The sequence below is a fragment of the Leucoraja erinacea genome, chromosome 25, assembly GCF_028641065.1.
Source record: "Leucoraja erinacea ecotype New England chromosome 25, Leri_hhj_1, whole genome shotgun sequence".
NCBI classification, from domain to species: Eukaryota; Metazoa; Chordata; class Chondrichthyes; order Rajiformes; family Rajidae; genus Leucoraja; species Leucoraja erinaceus.
The window spans coordinates 4375009-4395632 of record NC_073401.1 but is presented as its reverse complement, the minus strand read 5'-3'; the positions used below and the strand labels follow the sequence as shown (position 1 = coordinate 4395632).

Sequence of the window (20624 nt, the reverse complement as noted above, 5' to 3'; positions counted from 1 at the left end):
GGTCCTCGAAGAAAGGGGAACTAAATCCCCATTCATAAAAGAGAAGGTGAGGGTACATTGCGCGGGAGAGTAGGAATCCCAAGACAAAGTTGAGTGAGCGTTCACCGAGGGTGGCCCGCAGAGGTGACAGCGGAACCTCCGGTCGGTCCTGGAGGAAAGGGGAACTAAATCCCCTTCATAAAAGAGAAGTGTAGGGTATATTGCCCGGGAGGGTATATCGCCTACCTGGAAGAAACCGGACATTTTTTTCCAGGATGTCGTCTGCACACCAAAGCTCACCAAAGCTCACGTTTGGCGCTAAACATGACACGCCAAAGCTCACGTTTAGCGCCTCTGCACACGGATATAAGAGTGTGACAATGTAGCCATAGGCCGCCTAAGGGCATGTAGCCGCCTAAGGGCATGTAGCCCCGCTAGGGTGACATGAGTGCGGGAGGTGATTCAATGCTGCGGTCACATTTACAAATTCAGGAATTCATTCAACACACTGCATTTCATACAGACATTTATTCTGCAAGAAAAAACTACATTGAAGACTCAAACTCACGACCGAGGAACTGCCGGGATCAAGGCGCAAAACTCGCGAGCCGAGCACTCTACCACTGAGCCAGCCATTAAAATCTACGCTAAAAAATTTCCATTCCGAAGGCCGACAAATTCCGAATTACGAAAAGTGTCTGGTCCCAAGGCTTTCGGATAAAGGTTGTGCACCTGTACTAGAATACTGAAATGCTCTGACGAAACCTGGCAGCTCTGAGCATAGGGGAAAGGTCACGGCTTTCCACCATGCACAAGTTTCACTACGAGTAAGATCAAAATGTACTTAAACAAGAAGAAGTTTGGATGAATATATTACTGTTTTTATTACTGCAATAAAGAAACTATTAATTAAGAAACTGCGTTTGGAAGATTTATCTTTGGATGGCATTGAATGTCTCGTGGAGAGCTCGTGAATGCGTTTCAATTAATCTCCTAAACCCCTGTCTTCAATCATAGTGACTAGAGGAAAGATTCCTTGAACGATATAAAAATCTGTCACTACAAAAGTACAACCTTAGATTAAGTATAAGTGTATATGAATAGTGTACTGAGATAGTATACGAGAATCACCAAGTTTTGGCACCATTTTGAAGTCCAAGCTGTTATTTGCATATTTCCAAAGATCTTTCCTGGTCCCAGCACACTGATGCAATTATAAAGGAAGCACATCAGCGCCTCTACTTCCTGAGAAGTTTACGGAGAATGGGTGTGTCAAAGAGGACTCTCTCGAACTTCTACAGGTGCACAGTAGAGAGCATACTGACTGGTTGCATCGTGGCCTGGTTCAGCAACTTGAGCGTCCAGGAGCGGAAAAGACTGCAGAAAGTTGTGACCACTGCCCAGTCCATCATCGGCTCTGATCTCCCCACCATCGAAGGGATCTATCTCAGTCGCTGCCTCAAAAAGGCTGCCAGCATCATCAAGGACCCACACCATCCTGGCCACACACTCATTCTCTCAGGTAGAAGGTACAGGAGCCTAAAATCTGGTACATCCAGGTTCAGGAACAGCTTCTTCCCCACAGCCATTAGGCTCTTAAACTCACCATCAAACAAACTCTGGACCATAACAGCCTATTGCACTTTAGCTGTTTATTTATGTGTATATATGGTCTATGCTATATAGACACACTGAACTGTTCTGTATTTATGCTTACTATATTCTGTTGTGCTGCGGCAAGCAAAAATGTCATTGTCCTATCTGGGTCACATGACAATAAACTCTCTTGACTTGCCTTATAAGTGAAGGGTTCTTAATCTGGACAAAAACGCCAGTTGTTCCGCGGCTTTGCAGCAGCCTGGCCAAACAAAGCTGTTGGAGTCCTCATCCGCTGCTGCTCCCCATGTCTGGTCCCACTTGAAGCAGCGTCTGATCCAGTTGAGCCCCAAGCTGCTGCAGGGCCTCCAGCATCCCATTCCACTGTCGCCTCGATCCGTATCCACACATCCGCCAGCGAACCGTCATCTCTTTGTACCCCAGGGGTTTCTCCCGCAGTAAGACCCCAGTTCCACTTACTGGCCCTTCACTTCCTTGCATCCGCTGCTGCCGTCATCTTGAATCTCATCACTCTCCTCTCCAGCCCTCGGGGCCAGGCAGAGCAGGGTTCAATGGCTTGACTCTCGGGGACAGGCTTGTGGGCCGAAGGGATCGTCCCTGTGCTGTACTGTTCTATGTTGTTAATATTATACATAATACTCTAGACGTGGTGTCACGAATGCCCCATAGAACTGAAGCATAACTTTCCTATTTTTGTATTCAAATTTTTGGAGAAAACGCAGGAATGGTGGATGATTAGCCATGATCATATTGAATGGCGATGCTGGCCTGAAGGGCCGAATGGCCTACTTCTACACCTATTTTCTATGTTTCTAAATATCCTAGCAATTAAATATAACATTCTGCTTATCCTGTGTACAAATACTTTTTGAATCATGTACGAGGACTTCTAAATTCCCTGACATATTGGAGCTCTCCAGCTCTCAACGTTTGATAACATGGTGCACTTTTTAATTTTATTTGTAAAATATACAATAGCACGTTTTTTCCACATTCCACTCCATTAGCCAGAACGTTGCCCAGTCCCGTGGTTCAGCCTCATCGTTTCCAGCCTCCTATGTCAGCAAATTTAGCAACATTGCTTCAGTGCTTTCATCCAAGTCATTTATATAAAGTGCAACATGTTGATGTCCTCGCATCAATCCCTATGACACGTCACTTTCTGTATCTTGCCAACAAGATAAGCTCCGTTATGCTTATTTTCTGTTTCCTGTTAGCAAGCCTATCTTCTATCAATGGCATGAGCCATTAAACCATGGACTTTAAAAATGTCCACAGTAATCTTTTATACTGAACCCTAAAGAATATTTCTGTAAATCTTGGGCGATTCCCTTTATCCATAGCACATGTCATTTATTTAGACAATTCCAGTAAATTTGCCAAACATGAGCTCTCTTTCAGAAAATCATATTGATGTTGTAAGTGTTCTGCCATAACATATTAGCTTCCGACACACTCTCAATTTTAAGTTAACTGGCCTGTAGTTTCCCACTTTCTGTTTCTTCCTTTTTCAAGTTGAGCTATTTCAATTTTAAGATAAGGGATTTTAAAAATAATTATTTAAGTTCAACTTGCAGGAGTTTGAAAGTGGCACAGTGTAGAGTTGATGCCTTATAGCGTCAGAGACCTGGGTTCAATCCTGACTACGGGTGCTGTCTGTTCGCAGTTTGTATGTTTTCCCCGTGACCTGTGTCGGTTTCCTCCGGGTGTTCCGGTTTCCTCCTACACTCCAAAGACGTACAGGTCTGTAAGTTAATTGGCTTTGGTTATAAACTGGTAAAATTGTCCCTATCGTGTAGGATAGTGTTACTATGCGGGGATCGCTGGACAGCACGAACAAGGTGGGCCGAAGGACCTGTTTCCATGCTGTATCTCTAACACCAAAATAAATTGCTTTCTGTTCCTTTCTCACCTTGTCCCATCTGGTGGGTGGATTTGCCATAATTTTAAGAAACCAATGCTTGTGGCAATATAGTCCACTGATGTTTGTTCAGCTGAAACATGAAGCTTAATATAACAACATCTGTTGCTGTGTTGTATCTAAACCTGCAAATCCAAAAGGATCATGTTTCCTTGCATTGAAATTGTCCTTTGGAGTTAATAGTGCGGCTTAATGTTCAGTCTGGCTCAGAAACCTCATGAGCATTTCCATTCTTCCAAATCCCAAATTTGAATTTTGGTTCCCATGAAAAGAAAAGTAAAGCCAATTAAAATGAAAAATGAATTGAAAATAAAAAGTGATTGAGTGAATGCGTAATTGATTAGATGTTGATGCGGGGTTGGGAACACTAACAATGGATTAGGAAACTATGACTGCAAACATACGCATTGCCAGTTAGTCATACAGCACAGAAACAGGCCCCTGCTGACCAAGGTGGCACCATCTACACTAGCCCCACCTTCCACTATATGGCCCAGATCCCTCTAAACATTTTCTATCCATGTACCTATCCAAATGCTTGCAAAATCCTGTTATAGTACCTGCCTCAACTACCTCCTCCAGTTGCTCGTTCCAAAGCCCACAATACCTTTCCGGTTCTTCTTTTCACTTTCACCTTAAACCTATGTCCAACGGTTCTTGATTCCCCTACTCTGGGTAAAAGATTGTCCATTCACCCCATCCATTCCCTTCATGCTGAGCTGTTGTGCAGCTCAGTTCTTTTCCCAGGAACCCACAAAATAAATGGACTGAATGTTTATGTGTGATCAAGTGGACAAATGAATGAGTAGTACCAATAAAAACCTAATGCTCATTTAATCCAAAAAATTGAAGAAGGACTGAAAATTGCTTAATTGAAGAAACAAGTCAAAGGGAAAAAATACAAAATATTTCAATAATATCTTCTCCCAATTGGAATTCATAGCCTTCTCTTGCATTCTCCACTTCTCCAAACTTATCTTCATTGGATGTGCAAGGTTAGTGAACCTTGATTGGGTTCAAATGACATAATCAGATGATGTGGGTGAACCAGAATAAGTGCTACTCAAAAAACTATTTAAGACAGGTGGCAAAGTTTCTAACCATTAAAAACTCTTGACACCTTTGACAAATGAATTCTGTATGAATAGTGTTGATATTTTTTTAACATTTAAAAACTATTAAAAATAATTAATATTTATTAAGTTTGTTTACAAAAATTAACAAATAGCATATCAACTACATTAATAATTAACACAAATGTAAATCAAAAAGATTACGCTAATTCACCCTTTTTTTAACCCTATATATCTGCCATAAGATTGGAAAACAAATTTCCCTATGTAATTGTAAAGAAAACCACAGCTTTCTCCTGTTCTGCCATTGAATACCATGAGGGATCCACTAGTGAACTGCAGCCAAGAAATCCATTGCAGAGTCAGTCATCAAGGTCAAGGTTTAGACACAAGTAACTGCAGATGCTGGTTTACAAAGAGAGACACAAAGTGCTGGAGCAACTCAGCTGGTCAGGCAGCAGCTCTGGAAGACATTGATAGGCAAGGTTTTGAGTCAGGATCCTACAGACTGACTGTTGTATGGGGGAGATAAATTTTGAGAAGAGAGGTTGAGAACAGGGCCTGGCAAGTGGGAAGTGGATACAGATGAGGGTTTTTATTTGGCAGATGGGTGGACAAAGGCCAGAGATGAAAAGAGAGGATTGCCCATGCGGGTGGGACACAGGAAAGAGACATTTGTTGGACAGATCTGCCCAACAAATAGATTGGATAAGAATGGAGAAAGAGGATTGCTCCCCTTTTAATATAGGAGCGATCCTTTTCTCCCCGATAAAATTGAACAATATAATATATAAGAAGAATCCAATTATTCACAGCACAATACGAATTTGGAAACAAGTAAAAGTAACTTTAAAATTAAGGAATTTATCGCTTCTTTCTCCAATAGTTAATAATCCCTCATTCAAACCATCTACTATTGATAACACGTTTACCCATTGGGAAAGAATAGGAATTAAAATGATTGGAGATATGTATGAAATGGGAAACCTTCTATCATTTCAAAAATTACAATTAAAATACAACCTGAAAAGTAATCAATATTTCAAATACCTTCAAGTTCGAGACTACTTGAAAAAATACATTCAAGGATATCAAATCTAACCTCAGATTTATTAGATGAAGGAATGAATAGAAAGACACTCAAGCAATATAATATCATATTTATATAATATAATTTTAAATATAGAAATGCCTTCGACAGAGGCAATTAGAATGGATTGGGAACGAGAATTACTGATAAAAATTCCGAAAGACAGATGGGAAAAACACTTGCTATATGTACACAAATGTTCGATTAATGTAAGACATAATTTAATTCAATTTAAGATTTTACATAGATTATATTACTCGAAAACTAGACTGAATAATTTTTTTCCAAATGTCTCCCCCATCTGTGACAAATCTGCATCTCAAAACGCCACTATAACACACTCTTTTGTCTCCTGTACAAAACTTTTTACAAAACTATTTAACACAAAACTGAACCCCAATACAGAACTAATTATCTTTGCATCAATGGAAGACGGATGTAAACTAACTACGTTTCAAAAATCTCTTCTTAACTATGGCTTAATAACGGCAAAAAAACATACTTACATTTTGGAAAAATGCAGCCACACCAACACTCAAAATGTGGATTACAAATATGTCTGAAATGTTACGTCTTGAAGAAATGAGACCTCCTTTCAGGCAATGCAGGCCAATTCTTAATGATTTGGTCTTCTTTTATCGACTTTTTACAAGCATATGGTGCAACATATCCTTAGAAATTAAACCTTTCAGAACCGGGTGAAGGGTGGATAAAGATATTAAATAGGTATATCTCTTTCAATCTCTTTACTTTTATTTCCTTTCTTTCTCTCTATCTTTTTATTTTTCTCTTCTCTTTTTTCCACTCTATCCCCTTCTACCTTTTCTTCGGGCTTTCTTTACTATCTCACAAACTAACACTATCATCACAGCTTATGATACTCTTTTCTTCTCTATCTTGGCTTGTCTCATGTTCTGTTCTATTCTGTTAAATTTGAAACACGAAGTTTAACATGAACTGTAATATCTCATTATGTATTAGGTACTTATGTACTACATTATTGTACAATAAAAAAATTTAAAAAAACAAATAAAAAAAAGATTTGCAAACTTGCATTTCCATGATCCCTATTCATAGCAGTGTAACAAAATTTTTGAGATTTAAAAAATCAAGTCTGGAATTTATCCCATCAGATAAAGCATAAAAATAAGTTTAAGTTGACACCTAATTCACTTTCATATCTTCAGTATATAAAAAGTTATGGCCATTTTCATACTCAGAAATTAGCATCTTGTTCCCTATTGCTTTTCCATTGACTTAGCACAAAAGCTGTGATTGAGAACAGTCAAAAGCCCATAACTTTCTTAAAAATTAAGAGAACTGAAAGAAATTTTCAGTTATTATAGATTGAAGCATTCTGAAACAAATATGAAACAATCTTACTTAGATGACTTGAAATTAAAGCACATAATTAGTTAGTTACCTAATTGTAGCTAATTACAAAATTCAATTACTAGATCTAAACATCTATCCATTTCTTAAGAATAGATTAACATTTTTAAATAGCCTAAGTGTCCAAATAACATTCACACAAGAATTCACAATATAACATAATTTTTAAATCTCATTGCATGAGTTTATAGGCCAAATGGGAGGAATTTAATGTTTAATACCTGTAAATTAATGGCCATTAAAATCAGCTTGCGAGTGGGTTTCTCTGGAACACGATCAATTGGAATGTTGCGGTTGCGGTGATTTAGTCCCCATATCGGCAGCAAAAACACTCGGTTCGTACGGGGAAAAAAATCACCGTTTCGCAACTTAAAATGTGAATTAAATGCATCTTAAGAAACACTTTTATACATAAAAATAAACTACTTTCTTTTACCTGTCTCCTACGTAAAATCCGTCCCCGTTGTCGGCGTTGACGGCTTCAGGAGCTGATTTTAAAATCGCTCCAGCGATTAACTTGTCGGGCGAATTAAAAAAAAAAATACACGGAACGCCCGTTGGAACGATTCTTCAGCAAAAGCTTGCACTCCAACAAAATATAATCCAGCACAAGGTAGGAGAAAAGCGCGTTTTAACCCCCCCCCCCTCAAACGCACCAAAATCGCGCACACGGCCAGTGGCAGAATTGCAGCGCTGCTGAAGGTAAGTATTGTAACATACCTACTATTCATGCACCTCTGATAATAGTACCATTTCATTTAAAAACAGAAAATATTGGAATTACTCAGCCCGTCAGGTACATTTGTAGAGAGAGAAAAAAAAGGAATAACTGATTGGTTAAATTGTATCTACATATTTTGTTTCTCAAAATCTTTCCATTGACTGGATAGCACGCAACAACAGCTTTTCACTGTACCTCGGTATGTAACAATAAATTAAACTAAACTAAAAAAAAGTACACAACTATATTAAATTGCTTCCATCTATCAGTCATTTCACCAAACTGCCTCTTACATGGGCTTCTTCTTCTTCTTGCGTATGGCGTGCACAGCCTAAAGTTGTAAGACAACTTGTTCTGTTTGATCTTCTGTTTGTGCACGCCAGGTTGATTGCATTTTTCGAAACTAGGATGAAAGATGTTGGAAACTTAATTTATGCTTTCAAATTTAAAGTTAAAATCCATCAATTTCTAAAGATGATTTTTCTCCCGCAGCTTTTATATTTATTTCAGACAATACCGATATATCTTCCCAAATCTTTCTTTAAAAAAAATGATTACTAACTTCATTTGGGACTACAAAAGGTCACCAAATACATAAACGACACCTGTGCAAATCCAAAGAGAATGGAGGACTAGCCTTACCCAATTTCCTCACTTACTACTTGGGCAACCAATATTAAAACCATAATCTTCTGGTTGGACGATTCACACCAACAAGCCAACTGGCTAAAAAATGAAAGAGAAGATTGCTTGCCTTTCTCCAAAGGCTCGATTGTCCTGTTTCCAATACCCCTGAATAAGTCAATGTACGATCATAACCCTATAATACTACTATTCGTATCTGGAAACAGTTGAAGTTCAGTCTCAAATTGAGAGACATGTCTCTCATTCTTCCTATTGCAAACAATCCCTCTTTTAAACCCTCTACTTTAGATGGTGTTTTCACCCACTGGAAGAACAAAGGAATCAACACTGTGGGAGACCTATATTGGAAGGGGACTTTTTCCTCCTTCCAAGAGTTACGGGTGAAATACGATTTGAATACTAATAATTTTTTCAGATATCTTCAGGTTAGGGACTATGTGAAAACATCCATGCAAGACTACAACACTGCAAGTCCAGAGAAACTCGATGAATGTTTGAATAGACATGCAGATACAGTGAAGTTGATATCCTACATTTACAATGTTCTTCAAAACATCAACACCCCATCATCTGAGGTTTACAGGTGTGGATGGGAAGATGAAATGGGTCAACAAATCTCAAATGATATATGGGACGAAAGCTTACAATATACCATTATTTGCTCCTTAAATGCCAGACATTGCCTGATACAGTTCAAAGTGCTGCACAGGTTATACTTACTCAAAAACCAAACTGAACAACATTTTCCCCAGTGTTTCCCCTCTTTGCGATAAGTGTCAGTTCCAAGAAGCCACTTTAACCCACAGTTTTGTACATGGTACAAAAATAGAAAGTTTTTGGCCGGAAGTATTCAGCGTCCTCTCCGATATACTGAAAATCCCATTCGAGCCAGACTCAAAACTGATAATACTGGGAGTATCGGAGGCATGTAGTAAATTGACTGCTTTTCAGCGACGCTTTGTCGGCTATGGACTAATTTCAGCAAAAAAACATACTTAAATTCTGGAAAAATGCTGAAGTTCCTCCAGTGAAGATGTGGATTACAGAAATGACTGACACATTACATCTAGAGAGAATTAGATTTATCTTGAATGATAAACCGGAGCAATTTTTTAAAATAGGGTCACCTTTTATTGATTTTCTCGAGCAACACAATATTTGAACACATTCGAAATTCCTCGTAGGGCTGGGTGAGCGGGCGTAAGGGTGGGTCGAGGGGTATATCTCCCCTCTTTTTTCTTTTTTCTCTTTTTTCTCTCTCCTTCTTTCTCTCTCTTTTAAATATAATGTCTTTTTTGGAATGTGTTAAAATTGAAGCTATTCACAAAGCTGTAAAATTGTCAAGTTTTTTGTACAAATGCTTCCAAGAAAAACATTGAAACCAAAATGCATAAATTTCTGTCAGATATCTTTCGAATTAAGAAGCATGAAATAGTGGATGCCATCGACCACATCATTGTTTTATAACTGATGGCACTAAATTTGTGTTGATAGTAAACTAAATATGATTTAGTTATTGTCAGTAGGATTATGAGACTTTATGTATGAGTGTGGATTTCACATCAACACATTGAATACTCTTATTATGCAAATAGTAACAGAACAGTTAATGCTAAACAATCTGCTTGAACTTGTTTGTGAGGAAGTTGCATTTAAATCACTGTCCAATTAATATGGTACATGTTGCACCATTGCTCATATCTAATGCAATAATTACTAACATGTTTCACAAACAAAAAAAATACACTGTCTTTTTAACACCCTGACAAAAATATGTTGCGCTAGAGCATTGTGGTAATCTATAAAATAATCAAGCTGGTATTTTAAGAGATTAATATATCAATAAAATGTTTTACAAAGTCCCATCTGTCAATGTCATACTATTTATAGTTTGGTGGTCCTAATGTTGTTGCGAATGTATAGATTATATAGATGCACATGAGTCCTTCAAAAAAAATATATAGTGGTGCAGCTGGTAGAGCTGCAACCTCACAGCACCAGGGTCCCAGGTTTGATCTAGACCTTGGGTGCTCTCTGTGTGGAGTTTGCACGTTCTCCCTGTGGCCACATGGGTTTCCTCTAGCTTCCTTCTACATCTCAAAGACGTGCAGGTTTGTAAGTTAATTGCCCCAAGTGTGTCAGGAGAGGATGCAAAAGTGAGATAACATAGAGCTTGTGTGAATGAGTGATCAATGTTCAGTGTGGATTCGGTAAACTGAAAGGCCTGTTTTCTTGCTGTATCTTGATATTAAACTAAATACTTCAACACAGCTTTAAGTGTATCTCAAATGTTTTCTTCTAGGGTGAGAGTATATGACCTTCGGACAAGCAAGGCAGTGATATCTCTTTATGGCCATCAACTTGGTGTATCTTGTGTGCAGATGGATGACTGGAAGATTGTCAGTGGTGGTGAAGAAGGATTGGTTTGTGTGTGGGAACAAAGAATGGGAACAAAGCTCTGGGAAATGCATTCCAGGTATGAATTCATTAAACTTGGAATCTGATTTTTTTTAAAGTAATTGAAGGTAAATATTTATGTTCTATTTCTGAAAACCTAAAGGAAATAAATTTCAGTTGTAACATTTCATTCACTAAAATGTAGCTTTAATTCAGGCAGTCAAAACCAGAAGGATTGAATGGAGTTTTCTGAAAATCTATTTTTCATGGCCTAAATTTGAACATTTCCATTTGGTGTGTTTATCCTAAAATAAGTTTTAAATTCTGATTTGTTCTTAATGTGCAGTTGCTGTTAAATAGGTAATGTTAAAGTTTGTTTCCAAACCAATCAAAAATAGTATATAAAATAGCAGAGGCAAATCATGGCTGATCTTGTAGTGTCATTTTCCTGCACTAACCTCATATTCCAGGTTCCCTCATAAACTATGCGATTAATAATAAACTGAGATTAATAATATGTTTAAGAGGGAACTGCAGATGCTGGAGAATCGAAGGTTACACAAAAAAGCTGGAGAAACTCAGCGGGTGCAGCAGCATCTATGGAGCGAAGGAAATAGGCAACGTTTCGGGCCGAAACCCTTCTTCAGACTGATCGGGGGCGGGGGTGGGTGGGGACAAGAAAGGGAAAAGGAGGAGTAGCCAGAAGGCTGGGGGATGGGAGGAGACAGCAGGGGGGCTGAGGAAGGGGAGGAGACAGCAAGGACTAACAAAATTGGGAGAATTCGATGTTCATGCCCCCGGGGTGCAGACTCCCCAAACGGAATATGATGTTTGTTTGATTAAGAATTGTTAACCAGAAGACAAATAAATTTCCGCCTTTTAGAATAATGTCAGAACATTTATTTGAAGTTTGCACAAGATATTTTACTTAAAGGACAGCATTGTTCAGCCTATGTACTATTGCAGTAGTAATATTTACTCAAGAGTGTCAGCCCAGATTAAGCACTCAAATTCTTGAAATTTGAACAAACAACCATTTGAATTTCCTGTTCTTCCTTCAGGTTAATAATGTCTCCTTGCTCGGGTGTGGTTCCATAACCACTAGAGCCTCCTGAACATTCCTAATGTTTGAGGCTTGTTGCTGTGCATCGGCAGACTATTCAGTCATGTGCCATCACCACATCTGAACCCAATTATATCTTGAACAGAGGACCATACATGCAGAGCAGGAATCATTGGATAACAATTAAGAAAACAGTCTGAGCCCAGATCCTCATAAAGCAATTGGACTGGCACTGCCTCTTCATTGAAATCGGTTCTATACTGTTAAGAGATTGAATTAAACATTCTTGTTCCAAAATTGACTTAGCAAATCCAGTCAGCTGAACGGAACACTAAGATATTTTTAACTTGATGGTTTAGGGTACATATATGTTTCTGAAGCATCTAAATGTAAAATAAAGCAAGAAATAGAGAAATACTAAGTGTTGGAAATATAAAATAATAATAGAAAATGAAACTGTTCCATGGATTATTAATTTATATTTTGAAGGATAAAATATATTAATCTTGTGGATTAGAACTGCTATTCTTCAGTTGCTGATTGACTATCTATAGAAAAGAGAAATTGCAGTTACAAAGAGAACCCAAGTTAATTTTGTCATTTAAAATTCCAGACACCCTGTACGGCACCTACGTTTTAGTGCACATACACTGATCACAGCAAATATACCCAATGAGAAATGCCCAAGAGGTGCCAGCATCATGGATGATGACTTAACTGCTCATCGTAGGTAAGACAAATTAAAGCATGATTGTGTCATATGTGTGCAAATCACAGACAGAGAATATCATCTATGCCTCCTTCAGTTAAAGTTAACAATAACATTTTACTCATGCGCCTGTATTGTGTATTTGTGAAAGCTTCATTTCAGCAGGCTAGGCAGATAGGGATGTAGGTAGAAATAAGTGGCTTTGGCACACTGATACAAAGCTAAGTTACGGGTCCAATCTACGACCAATGTTGTGAGCAGCCGAGCCTGGTTTCAGCCAGGGCATCATGGAGAGGGATGGAGCTGGAACCTGGGGAATAGAGTTTGTCTTTGTCCGTCCAATTGGATGAACATTCTGACAGTGACTCTTATTTTAAAGGCTTTGTCTGAACCTGAGACACATGACTGCTTTGGAATCATATAGATAAGGTTGTTTAATATGGAAGATAGACACAAAATGCTGGAGTAACTCAGCGGGACAAGCAGCATATCTAGAGAGAAGGAATAGGTGACGTTTTGGGTTGAGACCGTTCTTCAGACTTCAATCTGGAACTGGTTATTTTTCCAATGCAACTAAAATGATCAAGCTACTGGAGTTTTTAAGACTGTTACTGCCAGTTGACCCAAAAGCAAAAAAAAACCCAACTGTAATAAAGATATGCAACAAAGTTTTAATTACTTCTTATGCAAGAAGTGGATATGTTCTTTATTTCTCCTTCTCATCTCCTTCACCCTGCTAAAATAACACAAAATATAAGAATTTTTCTTATCAAACGTGAACTTATTTTCCAATTCCTTAATCAAAATGTAAGCACTGAATGCATAATGATCTTTTATGAAAAGCTGCACTAATTCACAGATTAAATTACAAATTTATTGCAAGATTTTTAAATATCTCTTAACATCAGTTACTATTTATTGTTTTACAGACATCGTGGAATTATTTATGTCTACGACTTCTCAGTGAATAAGTCAGCCCCAGTATTACCAATTTGTTGTTCGTCGTATGATGAAGATGTTGGCTACAACTATAACATAGCACTTTCAATGCCATATGATCGGATCAGATGAGTATTTGTCATCTTATGAAGATATTGGTTCTATTAACATCACAAATTAATTCTGAAAGCAAGCTTGCATTTCTTTATGAAAGGAAATATCGCTTCACAAGAAATCAAAGGAGGCAACAAAATATTGGAGAGACAATTGAACTGAAAAAGAACTTCTCCAAAAGCCTTTTCTATGTTCCTATCGAATGGCAAAGAAATACGATATAAGTAGCAATTTTTAACGATATTTCCGTGGAATCATCAGCTGCCCATCACAAAACATTTGTGAAAGACCTCATCTTTACTTTTCAGTGTTATTATTTAATTGAATTGCTATTCTCTTTTTCATGTTCCATGTAGTAATTTGGATTTTAGAACAATGCTGGGGTGGGAGGAGACAGCTTCACAAACTTTTGATTCAGATGAAACAGCATAAATCACGGAGAGGTTTATCTGTAAATTCAAAGTTGCAAATAATGGAAGGAAAGCTAAATATATAACTATTTTAAACAAATATTGTTTGCTTTTACATTTGATTTTTAACAAATTTCTGATATTATGATTGACTCTTCAATTAGACCCTTTGAATCAAATCGCACCGAGAATATCAATCCAATGGAATAGCAGTTTCCATATATGCAATTTGACCACTTGTTGTTTGATCAAAGGCAGTGATGGACAAGCCACATTCTTTCCACACAGATCCTTGGACCGTAATGGAGTGTAGGTATTGGGACTGATTCATTTTGTACTCATGAGCAGAATCAAGGTGCCATTGACAAGCCCAGCAATGCAGGATATAGGCACCATTGGGAAGATGGTGCCTTCTGCAAATATTCCAGTAAACACGGTGAAGATAATCCTGGTGCACTGTTCGGAGTAAATTCATAACCAGGTGACTATGAATGGACAGCAATATTTCTGCTTAATTCCATTTTCATTTTGTGATGTGGCTGAGAACTTGTGGTATTCCATTGCGCACACTACCCTCACTGCTGGAAGAGTTTACAGATTTAAGAATGACTTTCAAAGAAACCTTGGTGGATATTTGCAGTGCATTTTGTTGTGGATACATGCACACTGCAGACACAGTGTGCAGGTGTTGGGAGGAATGAATGCTGACATCAGCTGAACTACTATGTTTTGGAAAAAAAATACAATGTGATGGAATAACTCAGCAGGTCAGCCAACATCTAAGGTGAACATCAATAGATGGCATTTTAGGTCAGGACCCTTCTTCAAACTCTGGTCTATAGAAGGGTCCCGACCTGAAACATCACCTATCCCATGTTCTCCAGAGATGCTGTCTGACCCGCTGAATTAATCTAGCAATTTGTAAACCAGCATCTGCAATTTTTTGTTTCTGCTTTGTTCTGGATGAGTGTTAAACTTTGTGTGCTTTTGGAGCTGCAAGAATCCAGGTAGATGGATATTATTACATCACATTCCTGACATAAACCTTTTGATGGGTGTAAAGGTTTTGGGGAACGAAGAAGTGAGTCACGAGCTGCCTCAACCGTTAAATCATTGGTCACCGTGATCCTTACCCCATCTCAGGATGTTAATGGTGAGGGATCGATGATGGTGATTATCTTGAATGCAAAGAGAAGGTGGATGATCATTGTCTGGTATCTGTGTGGTGCAAACATAGCTGACACCAACTGTTTTTCAGATCATGCTTCACATAGACATGGGTTCGTTCATTATCTGACATAGTGGAGGGAGGGAGGGATTGAGCAGCTCAAGATTGGTTGAGCTTGGGCAACAGCAATAAGGAACTTCTGCACCAACCTCTGCTCCAGCAGCTACAAGTACTATCCGTTGAGCTTGATATGACTCCATTCAATGAAGAGTATTGCCCTTAATCTCCTTCAGCTTCACCTTTACTATGGTGCCTTGGTCGCATACTTCATTGTTGTCAAGTGTAGTAACTTTCATCCCATCTGACAATCTGCTCTTTTATACACATGTACAATCAAAGGTCCTGGCAGAGACCAACAGGTTATCAGTGAATAAGTGCCAAGTCTAAGTACTCCTGATGATAACTTTATTCACTGTTGTGATGATTGGGAATATGGTAGCAATTGGTCAAATTACATTTGATCTGCTTTTCCTCGAAAGAATATACCCGAGGCAATTTTCTACATTGTGGATTAATATCAGTATTATATAGATGCACCATTACTGCGAAGATCAAGATCTTAAGACATACAGTACTACAAGATCTCACATTTTAGATTCAGCCATTTTAGTTTTAAGCCTCACCCTGGTTAAGGTTATTTGCTCATTATACTCGGGTGCAAGCCTTGATCATCTGACTCGAGTAAAATATAAATCATAACTTAGACAATATTATCTATTGTTCGTATGCCAAATAAATGATTAACTGTTTAATTTTATTAATATACAGATATATATATTGATAGCAAAGCCAGCACTTTCAGTCCTTTGAAAGATGGTAGTATTTGAACCATCACAGTCTGTCCGATGAAGATATTCCAGAGTGTGATGGGAAGAGGAGTTCAGAACTAAGACAGAACGACAATGAAGGAACAGTGAAATGTTTCTACATTAGCTTGTAGTGTGACTCGGAGGAGAACATAAGTCGATGGTGTTCTCATATGCTTGCTGCCATCAACCTTCTAAGTAGTGGAGGCTCTGGGATTGGAAGAAGAGATGCTGCCTAAGCTTTAACGTATTTCTGCACTACATTTTATAGATGGTCCACTACAGTTGGCTGTGGTGGAAATATGTATTTAGGATGGAGGAAAGAGTAACATACAAGTAGCTGCCTTTTCCTGTGTGGTGTCCTTTATGAGAATTATTGGAGCTGCATTCATTCAGGCAAATGGTGAATATTCCATTACACCAAATCATATATCAATTTCCACCCAGCTTATACTTTCACCTGATGATTTCCCCCCTAACTCTTCCCTTCAATACTTTTGTTACTCTCCAGAGAAGAGGATAGTGACCAATAGCCACATCAAACTCATGACTTCTATGGCAACTTTGACTACATTTCCTCCCATTCTACTCCTTGTAAGGTTCTTAAAGATGTAATCACATGTTCTCACTGCTCTTCCTTCCACTCTACTATTTCCAATGTGTCTCCCTTTTCCCTCCTACTGGTTTCCAATTGGCCTTAGTTGACAGGGCTCTTAATCATTGTTGCATTTCCCCCAGTAATGCCCAAACTCCATCATATCCCACCCAAAACAAAGATAGCATTCATTTTCATGTCACTTTCAGCACCCAAGCTTCACGGTTCAATGGATTGCCCTCCTTATGTTTGTATTTCAGTATTCCATTACACTTCTGACGTATAATGATGGAAAAGGTCTAGGTCAGATGTTATTCACTTGCGTAAGGATATCCAGCCCCAGACCTCATACTGTATGTAGCTCTATTATTTATATGGTTCAGTGGTTTCTTTCTTATCACGTGTTCCAAGGTGCAGTGACATAAGCATAAGCACGATCTCCTGGTTAGTACAGACTGTACAGAACAGCTTACGGAGTCTGTGTGCGAGACGCCATTTTACAGTCTTAGTTACAGCTGGCCACAAAGGCCCATTGGAGCCATCGCCACCATCCCTGTTGTCCCGTGAATAATTGTCCATCTCCTTGCATGCCCCTCTTCACCCCTTGTTCCCCGGGGTAGAGGTGTTGGAGGGGATGGGAAGGGTGGTAGCCAACCTCGAGGGCGCAAAATGTAAGACCACCCCTGATTCGTCGACCAGGCCCTTTGTCCAGTGTTCGTCACCGTCGCCCTCCATCCTCCTCTTCGTGTGTTCCCTCTCTGGGTGGGTTCTCGATTCCATGGCAGGTGGTGAGCCTGGCCTGCCATTGGTATTGGCAGCAACTCGCCGGGATTACCTTTGCCGAACACGGCTCGCCTGGTTCAATTTAGTTTCTTGTAATGATGTCCCACAATTATTAAACTTATCAACCTCGGTGAATGTCGAGGATAAGTGGTGAGATTATTTTATTGTAGTTGGTCATATGCTTGGCAGCTGTAATGTAAATATTGTAATCCATACCTAAATGTAGTCCAGGTCGTGTTGCATGCAGACATGGCCTTCTTTATTTTCTCAGAAAATAAAACAAATAGTTGGAACTCCTCAGCAAATCAGACAGCATCAATGAAAACAGGGATGGTTCAATGAGCATTAATCAAATGCCAAAAGGCAAAAATAAAACCAGTTTTAAGCTGCATGAAAATTGAAGAGAGATGGTGAGAACATAAATGTTCGTGTTAGAGTAGAGAGCAGGAGAGATTCAGTGACAAAAGGATGATTGAACTGAGTGAAAGTGGATGTTAAAGTCTGTAACAAGTAACAAATCGTTTGATCAGGAGGTGTAAATAAAATAACAATATCAAAAATGTGAGATACTGAGGCTGGAATTGCAGACTATCTGAAATAGTTCACCAATGTTAAGTGCATAAAATTGTAGTATACATTATTGAAAGATGTGGCATTGAACTTCAAGGTTGCATTGGACATCATTGGATAGATTAGAAATAACCTGGAGAAGGTTAGGTTAATATTTGCAGAATCTTGTACATTTGAGACGTCAACATATTGGTTAACAGATCTTGTAAAGTATTCTTTTCTCAAATATAGATACTGTTAGTTAAAAAATATTTTTTTAATCAACATTTGATTGTAAGAAGCTAGGTAAGAGGGCTGGGCAGAGTTGTCAAAATAAATAGGTAACAGAAAAATCATTTACATTTGATATTAAATGTTTTCTTTTATTAAAAAAATGTTAAAGGCAATTATTTGTTGTCTAATAGATCATGAATGATCCCATATTGATATGATGATTAATTGGCAACCGATTACTTCAGCAAAGTATATTGATTCTGATTTATGAGTGTTTTCTATGACTTGCATAATTATCAGGTTGCACTACTGCAAATGCATTACCATTCATCTAGTAACTTTGTAGGATTAAGTCAAATGCAGATTTATAACTGGTGAACATTAAAACTGTCCTAGGTTCAATGACAAAGTAAAATTATCTCTCTCATCTGAAAAAAAATTATACCAGTGCATTGGAATAATAAATCCAAGGATAACAAACCCACCACAATCAATAACATTACTCCAGAGATAAAGGAATGAATTCATTTGCCTGGAAAAGTGTCACTGCTATAACATAACAGGGGCACATAGGAAAGTAAATTCAAGAACTAGAACAGTCAATCTGTTCTTTACCTCGCTGTGGAACATCTGGATATGGGCATAAATATAAATGAAGACAAATAAATGTAAGCTTCTTCCAAGGTGATGTCCATAGCACATTTTTAAATAGCATAGAATACTGAAATCGTACAAGATGAATTCACAAACCAGGGACCTTTTAAATCAACTGCTGCATGAGAGAACAAATGCAGATTATCTTTCAAACGGTTCAAAGGATAAGTTAGGCATGGTTGAGCTTGACAGTGGTGCTGAATACAACCAGACACAAAAAGTACCAGACTGGGGTCCAGAAAGGAGGCCTAACCAGGGTTGGCCCAAGGACACGTATTGAAGCATAGAGGAGACAACAATTGTGTGGCATCATCAAAATGGCCACAGCACGCACACTCTCTCAAAAAAAAATCCCATGGACCATTTTGTATAAGGTTATAAATGAAAAAATTAAGCAATTTCATTTTGATGATAACTGTAAAAAATATTTTTCTATTACAATCAAAATGATACAATTAAGATTTCTTAAATTCAACTTTTTAAGTACTGAAATCCCGTTTTACTAGCTATTTACATTGCTCAATGCAAATTAATGGATAACCTAATGCAAATTAATGGATAACCTAAATCTTTTGTTATTTGATTCCAGTTTGGTGTAGATTAATTCTTGTTGTCGCCGCAATAACAAGCATATTGTCCGCAAAGGTTGGCAAGATCATGATTCAAGAGAATATCTGTATGATTACTACAAGACAAACTGATAAAAAAAAACAAATAAAGAAAATGAAAAGGGCATTATGATTTAAATCTGTAATTGAAATATCAATTACAAGATCCCAATGTTTTTCAGACTCTTCATAATTTCATTTCAATTGTTAATCGTATTGTGGTTTTGAAATATTTGTGAGCTTCAGCCTTGAAATGCACTGCAAATCTTTATTTACAAATATTTATTATGAACCACGTTCCACCACTATGACTGCTGTCTATAGTTTCACGTTAGTTAGTAATTGCTAAAATGGTTTCCAACGAGATACAGTGACTGGTTTAAATTTGTTTACAATCTTTCATATATCCAACAACCAACAGGTGTTGAGTATTGTATATGAAGTTTTGCTTGCATTATTTTTGTAATACTTTTGATAGTATTAAATAGTTTTGAAAAACATCTTTTTATCAATTTCCTTGAATTTTTCAAAGAATATTTCAACCATAAAAAAAATACCCTGAAAAATATTTTGAGTTTTGAAGTAAGTCATTTCAGCCACTAGATGGCAGTACAATTACATAAAGAGGTAATCATAATTTTAAAGCACCGTTCACTGGTGAAAATATGTAGTTTTACAATAATATACTACAATATTGTAGAAGGGTTATATTGATCATGTACAGGAGGTAGAATAAAGCAAATGCAACATGTTTAATATAAAGTTCATTTGTATGCAGTTTTATTACAACTTTCAACAGAATGATTATATGATGAATTGAAGTCATCATCGGCGGTCATTCAAAACGAGTATGACTGTCCTCTCCTCTCCATAGGGTCGTCTGCTTGTGGGTCTGCAGATGTCTGTAGAGGCCGATCCACGATCCACACACCTTGGTGCAACGTGGGCAGTGGAGACTTGTGGTGGTTGGCAGCCGTCGAGCCCCCTTCTCTCTCCCCAGGCTGTGCTGTCGCTTTGTCTCTGCGACTCAGCGTAGTTCCATTTTGTGACGTGTAGCTCCTTCCTGCACAGATTTCCTCCAGGAGCGCCTGTCCAGT

At 38.1% G+C, this 20624-nt stretch overlaps 1 protein-coding gene across 1 annotated transcript in view; it reads left to right on the top strand.

Annotated features, from left to right (window-relative positions):
- The window catches only part of fbxw8 (F-box and WD repeat domain containing 8), a 151019-nt gene extending 131762 nt beyond the window's left edge, over positions 1-19257 (top strand). Inside the window, exons 9-11 of the mRNA XM_055655595.1 lie at positions 10741-10914; positions 12512-12628; positions 13537-19257. Of these exons, the coding sequence (XP_055511570.1) occupies positions 10741-10914; positions 12512-12628; positions 13537-13678 (433 nt within the window). The 3' untranslated portion in view covers positions 13679-19257. The remainder of the gene's footprint in view (positions 1-10740; positions 10915-12511; positions 12629-13536) is intronic.
- The last annotated feature ends 1367 nt before the right edge of the window (positions 19258-20624 follow it).